Source organism: Cynocephalus volans, chromosome 4 (assembly GCF_027409185.1).
Source record: "Cynocephalus volans isolate mCynVol1 chromosome 4, mCynVol1.pri, whole genome shotgun sequence".
Lineage (NCBI taxonomy): Eukaryota > Metazoa > Chordata > Mammalia > Dermoptera > Cynocephalidae > Cynocephalus > Cynocephalus volans.
This window is the reverse complement of record NC_084463.1, coordinates 79,563,046-79,569,886: the sequence shown is the minus strand read 5'-3', so window position 1 is coordinate 79,569,886 and position 6,841 is coordinate 79,563,046. Positions and strand designations below refer to the sequence as shown.

At 48.6% G+C, this 6,841-nt stretch overlaps 1 protein-coding gene across 1 annotated transcript; it reads left to right on the top strand.

Moving 5' to 3' along the window:
• The first annotated feature begins 1,298 nt into the window (after nucleotides 1-1,298).
• Nucleotides 1,299-3,593, top strand: IZUMO1R (IZUMO1 receptor, JUNO). The gene is made up of 4 exons (XM_063094843.1): nucleotides 1,299-1,436; nucleotides 2,163-2,351; nucleotides 3,054-3,189; nucleotides 3,325-3,593. Exons 1-4 carry the CDS (start codon nucleotides 1,299-1,301, stop codon nucleotides 3,591-3,593), a joined length of 732 nt encoding a protein of 243 aa, XP_062950913.1.
• Nucleotides 3,594-6,841: the final 3,248 nt, after the last annotated feature.

Below are 6,841 nucleotides of genomic sequence, written 5' to 3'. Positions count from 1 at the left end.
CCCCAGCCTCACGCTCAGGATGGGTTTGAGATGGGTTTGGTACAGGGCACACTCAGCTCCTGGCTGAGTCTCCCCCAAATTGATATCAAACTCACAGGTCCCAGAAAAAAAATCAAACAAAGTCAAATGTTGGTGAAAATGAAAGTCATCTTTTATTCAGGAATACCAGTGACCTGAGGAGAGATGTTAGGCTAACCCATCTCTCTAGCAAACCCAAAGGAGAATGGCCAGGCTAAAGCCATCTCCAAGACTCAGGTTTACTGAGAGGTTTTTAAAGAGGAGGATGGAATGGAACGTGGGAAATAAGAAGCAGGAGGGAGGGGCACATAAGATACAAGGGGTCCGTGTCTATAAGTCAAGTGCAAGGTCTCGCCAAGGCCTGCTCTGGTTTCTGCTCCTGTCTTCACCATTATCTGAGGGTCTGGGTAGTATGTGCAAGTCCGCAGCTTCAGGCTGGCTGGAAACAAATTTACCTTCATGTAAATAATGTAATCTTGTCCCATAACCAAGAGATTCAAAATATCAAATAACCATGAGCAAAGAGGGAACTTAGAGAGATGTATGCCAAGAAAAAAAAAAACCCTATTTTTTCCAAAATCTTTTAGGGCCCTTGTGGTTTTAGGTCCCAACATGGCTTCAGTCCTACTCACTCCAACAGGTTGAGGCTGGTAGAAGCAAAACTACTGCTTACAGGAAAGGACTCTGGCAGAGGGGACAAGCTGCTCTGAGGATCTGTGGCCTTGCTTGGACGCCTTCTAGGGCCTGGAGTTAGGGTTGGCACTCTGCGGGATAAGGACTGCATTGGCCACACTACCCAGTCCCACATGCCCTTTGGCCCCATGGAGAACCTGGCGAATGAGCATTTGTTCAGTTACTCAGCCAGCATCTGGGGACTTGATAGGGGCCAAGATCAAAGCTCTGAATTCCCAGCCTGTATGTCACTGAGTTAGAAAGGCTGCCTCCAAGTGGAGAAGGACTATTAAAAGTTCTCCCAGGAAGGCTGGAACCATTCTCCCTCTGACCCTCACCTAGGGTTAGTCTCTTCCCCTCCCTGAGCTTCACTTTCTGCATCTATATAATGGTTGGGGGCTGTCAGAGCTCTAAGGATTATTCCACCTGCCCTGACATGCTATGCTGCTGCCTGTGATGGAAGGCCCCCAGCAGCAGCCCGAGTGTTGCAGCCACTTGAGGGAGACTTGAAGCCCATACTCCCACTTCAGTGCCTGGTATGGAAGAGGGACAGAGCAGGTGTCCTCTCCATCAGCTGAGCAGTGTGGGTCTCCTCTCTGCAGCAGGTCATGGCATGGTGGTGGCAGCTCCTGCTAAGGTTGTGGACAGTCATGCCAACCTGGGCTGGGGACGAGCTGCTCAATGTCTGCATGAAGGCCAAACACCACAAGAGAGAGCCCAGCCCAGAAGACAAGCTCTTCGTGGAGGTACAGAGGACAGACCTGGCCTGGGGGAGGGAGGGGGACTTCCTTGGCAGATCAGGGAAGGGACACAAATGCCAAGATGGTCTCTGGGCCCCCATCAACCCTTATCATTTGGTTCCTTAGGTTGGGATTTGAGCAAAGGCAGCTGGAGGGAGACTATGCTTGTTTGAGACCATATGAGCCAAGTGGTTCAAAGTTCCCATCTATGAGCAGCTCTGGCCACTTGGGGAGCAGGGCCAAGTGGTGATCCCAGAGGCCCACTGTTGGTTCAGCCTACATGGAAACAAGCCTTCCTACCAACAGGCCCTGGGAAACATATAACTTAAGCGACCTGTCCCCCAGCTCACAAAGGCACTTGACAGATGTGGGAGCAGGAGCCGAGCTGGCATTTTGCCTATGAGTCTCTCCCACCCAATGCAATCCTAGATTCCCCTGCGTCTTGCTGTGGCTCCTCTTTTGACTTGCTTTCCCCCACAAGGCCTCTGCTGCCTCTCAAGACCACAAAGGCTGGCTGACCACGAAGTTCAGTATGTGCGTGCCTTCTACCCCTTGGGTGAACACTGACAGATTATCAGGGTTCCTCCACCACAGGGGGAGCTGGCCTAGAGCCATCCCACTTGCTCAGGACTTCTTTTCAGGGACATTTTCATTCTGCCACCTTTCTGCCCTGGACACTTGCCAACCCCCTACCTCTTACTCCCCATGCCTTCCGCTCTTTCTCCACCTCAGTGCAGCCCCTGGAAGGACAATGCCTGCTGCACATTCCACACAAGCTGGGAAGCCCACCTGGATGTGTCCCTGCTCTACAACTTCAGTTTGGTTCACTGTGGAGTACCCACCCCAAGCTGTCAGCAGCACTTCATCCAGGCCGTCTGCTTCCACCAGTGCTCCCCAAACCTGGGGCCTTGGATCCAGCCAGTAGGAAACCTAGGGTTGGGAAGAAGGAGGCAGATCTAGGCAATGCCCTGTTATTAAGAGCTAGAGCTCCCATTTGATTGCATGCTGGCATCTCTAGGATGCTCATAGGAACAGGAAGGAGATCCTGTCCTTCTATGGACAAGAGCAGAGCCAGAGGCCCCTGTTGGTGAAAGATGGCAGGGAAGCTGCCTCTGGCCCTGGAGAACGGCATGGGGGACAGTGAGCAGATGACAACTGTAGGATGAGGGATTATCACCAACAGAGGCTCGGTGGAGTCACAGGGACCTGAGTTTGAATCCCATCTTCCGTACCTAGTGGCTGTATAGCCTGGGACAAACTATTTAACCTCTTAGCCTCATTGTTCTCATTTGTAAAATAATAACACTTAGATACTTTATAAAGATGTACTTAGAGGGGCCGGCCCGTGGCTCACTCGGGAGAGTGTTGTGCTAATAACACCAAGGCCACGGGTTTGGATCCCATATAGGGATGGTTGGTTAGCTCACTGGGTGAGTGTGGTACTGACAACACCAAGTCAAGGGTTAAGCCCTTACCAGTCACCTTTAAAAAAAAAAAAAAAAAAAAAAAAGATGTATTTTATAAAGATGTACAGACAGTACTGACACAAGTACCACTGTAGCTATTCATAGTCTTCACATTGCTGCTATTAACATTCTTGCCTCTTGCTGTGTCTGCACCCAGCTGAGCCCGAGTGGGCAGGGAGAGCGAGTTTTGAATGTGCCACTTTGTCGGGAGGACTGCGAGCGGTGGTGGACAGACTGCCACTCGTCTTACACCTGCAAATCCAACTGGTTTGACAGCTGGAACTGGAGTCAGGGTGAGTGGTGCTAATGAGACCCAGGGGGAAGCAGGTCCCTTAGGAGCCCCCACCTGGGTGCAGGTGCTAATCCTCTCTGTCCCCCCAGGTGATGGGGATGTGGGAAGTAAGTTGTCCATCCTCAATCCCCTGCAGGGAAAAGCCGCTGCCCCGAAGAGGCCCCCTGCCTCCCTTTCCCCCATTACTTCCCCACCCCGGCAGACCTGTGTGAGAAGATTTGGAACAAATCCTTCAAGGCGAGCCCTGAGCGCCGGAGGAGTGGGCGGTGTCTCCAGAAGTGGTTCGAGCCTGCTCGGGGCAACCCCAACACCGCTGTGGCCCGCCTCTTCGCCAGCCCTGCCCCAGCCTGGGAACTCTCCTGCCCTCTCCTGGTCTTCTCTCTGTTCCTGCCATTCCTTTTCTGAGAGCCCCTTCTTCTCCCACCAGCTATGGGCTAGGCCAGCCCATGGTCACCTCCTGCCTCAAGGCCTTTCCTAAAAGGAGCAGCACAGCCTGGGGTGGGTGGGACATGAAGGCTACAGCAGCATTCGGTCGGAGGCCCCCTCCACTGCTCTGCTGTGCCTTAGCTGTCCTGGGAGGCAGCTGGGGGCCCGACTGCAAATGTTACCTGCCCCACCCTTGCCTTTAGGAATGGGGGCTATGATGGGATTCCAGGCCCTCCTTGTCCAGTATACTCCCACCCCCTTCCATGGCAGAGCTGGTGGTGACAGCCCTGGCTGCAATGGTGCCTCCAATAAAATGACAGTCGACCTCTTCTGTGTGCCCCACTCTGTCTAAGCTGTATGGGCAGGGATCCAAGGTGCACAGAGAGGAGCCTGTTTGCTTCACTAAAGTTTCAAAGTTAGATTGCTACTTACCTAATAATTACTAACTTCTTATCTGCCACACATCCTCACAACACCTCTCTCATGGGAGGCTTTTTAAATAAGCGATACACCATACAAAAGATCCAAAGCCAGGGTAAGGGATGGGGGCACCCAGACCATTGGCTCTATTTTGGGTAGCAGAATTGAAGCAGCTCCCTCAACTGCTTTCAGTGTTCCTTCTTCCTTCTAACTTCTTTTACTCCCAGAATCACAACAAACTGGACTTTTGGAAACCCGAGTTCTAATCCAGCGTTTGTACTTTCTGTATGTCTTCTGGCAACTCCTTTGACCTTCATTGGTTTTATTCTTTGAGATGAATGAGATAGTTAGACAAGATGATTTAACTTACAAAAAAGAAAAAAAAAAAAAAAACAGTGCCCTTGCTGGCTAAGATGTAGTGTGTGTTTCTCAGGCAGTGCCATGTCCTAAAGGAGACAGAGTGTCAGAATTGAGCTGGAGACAGAGCACTGAGGCACCTGAAGCCCGGCAGCTGCCCAGCTCCCACTGGTGACTTCCCCCTACCTTTTCTTTTTTTTTATTTTTTATTTTTTATTTTTTATTTTTTTTTTAATTTTTTTTTTTAAATTTTATTTTGTCGATATACATTGTGGCTGATTATTGCTCCCCATCACCAAAACCTCCCTCCCTTCTCCCTCCTCCCCTCCCCCCCAACAATGTCCTTTCTGTTTGCTTGTCGTATCAACTTCAAATAATTGTGGTTGTTGTATCTTCTCACCCCCCCCCCCGGTTTTTGTGTGTGTGTGTGTGTGTGTGTGTGTGTGTGTGTGTGTGTGTGTGTGTGTGTGTGTGAATTTATATATTAATTTTTAGCTCCCACCAATAAGTGAGAACATGTGGTATTTCTCTTTCTGTGCCTGACTTGTTTCACTTAATATAATTCTCTCAAGGTCCATCCATGTTGTTGCAAATGGCAGTATTTCATTCGTTTTTATAGCTGAGTAGTATTCCATTGTGTAGATGTACCACATTTTCCGTATCCACTCATCTGATGATGGGCATTTGGGCTGGTTCCAACTCTTGGCTATTGTAAAGAGTGCTGCGATGAACATTGGGGAACAGGTATACCTTCGACTTGATGATTTCCATTCCTCTGGGTATATTCCCAGCAGTGGGAGAGCTGGGTCGTATGGTAGATCTATCTGCAATTGTTTGAGGAACCTCCATACCATTTTCCATAGAGGCTGCACCATTTTGCAGTCCCACCAACAATGTATGAGAGTTCCTTTTTCTCCGCAGCCTCGCCAGCATTTATCGTTCCCCCTACCTTTTCTTTAACAAAGCAAGGGTTCCAGCATGGCTGCACTCAAGAGCTGGCCGGCTTTTCTAAGAGTTGCTCATTCTCTCCAGACGCTAGCAAGCCCTGCACGGCTAGCTCCCTTCCTTCTGTATTGACCTCGAGAATGCTCATTCATGAGCACACCTTATCACAGCTAGGGCACCAGAGTCACACCATCAATGAAGAGAGTCCTTCCAAGTGCAGTGCTTAGGATCTGGAGCAGGAAACAGATGACAGTAGCAGTGGGGACAAAACTGTTCATGGAAAGTCTCCAAAGAAGGGTCTGGGCTGGGGGTCCTGAGAGGGCCTCACAAGGGCAAGGCTGGAGCCCCAGTGAAGGAGGGCAGCTCACTGAGAAGAGAAAGGACATGCTAGTCAGAAACCAGCTGGAGCCCCAATGTATGAACCATGTGTAGCAGGACCTTCGATTGCTCTTAAGTTAATAAATTGTGGCTTCAAAAGCACATGCAGGTAAAATCTCTTAAGAATTGAGGTGTCTGTGGCTGTGCGTGTGGTAGTAAAGCTGAGAGTTAAATGACTTTTTTATAAGTTTTTTTTAGGTATGAAAGAATAGCCAAAGTAGTGTAGACAAAACAAGACTAGTTCAGGGAACCCTAATAACTGGTAGTATTTATTGATCACTCATTGTATGTCCAGAGGCTCTGCTAGGTATGTAAGATATGTTAGTTCATTTGATCCTCACAAAATCCTTGACAGGTACTCTTATTATCATCATTTTTCAAATTAGGACATTATAAATATAGTAGACTTGAAATCAGCTAAGCCTGACCCCACAGTCCCAGCTCATAAGGCTTACACTGGACAGCCCGGAGTAGCTGAGTAGGGCTGAAGCGGATGTTGAGGGTGAAGGGAGGGAAGAAGGAGGGCTGGTTCATGGCAGGTCATGGTCAGGAAAGAGACTGAGTTCTGTCCCTTTATGTGGTTGGGATGAATGATGGGTTTTAAGTAGTGGAGTGGAACTGTCAGATTTGCAGTTAGACTTTGTTTTAATCAAAGTGATCCGTGCATGTGGTTAAAATACCAAGGTCAAAGGATTTCTAACCCAAAGCAACAGAGCCCCAACCAGCTCACCTCTCTGCTCCGGGACCCCTACCCAAGGATTCCACTTTCTAACCATTTCTGGATTTAGTTATGAAAAAGTTGCAAAAAGTGGCTTGTCATTTCTGCCACACATTCAGACTATCTTTTTACTCTCTGTTCTGTTAACTTTTCAACTTAATCTTCCAATCATTTTTAATCTTGGCAATCCACTTTTAATTTCCAGGAGGCTTTTTATTCCCTTGTAATTTTTCATAGTGCCATTTCTGTTTTATGGATGTAATATCTTCTCAAATCTCACTAAAGATCTAATTGAAAATTTTAAAGATTTTTTTCTAGTCTCTGAATGACCTATTTCCTCTGAGGTCCATCTGTTCTGTTTTCTTGATCTTCTCCTGTGTGTTGCTTCCTTTCTCTGAGTCTGGTGACT

Excerpts from the sequence above, each read along its gene's own strand:
- IZUMO1R (XM_063094843.1), top strand. The coding sequence starts at position 1,299 with ATGGCATGGTGGTGGCAGCTCCTGCTAAGGTTGTGGACAGTCATGCCA. Across the intron at positions 1,437-2,162 it reads AAGACAAGCTCTTCGTGGAG|TGCAGCCCCTGGAAGGACAA; the intron begins GTACAGAGGACA and ends TCTCCACCTCAG. Across the intron at positions 3,190-3,324 it reads CAGCTGGAACTGGAGTCAGG|GGAAAAGCCGCTGCCCCGAA; the intron begins GTGAGTGGTGCT and ends AATCCCCTGCAG.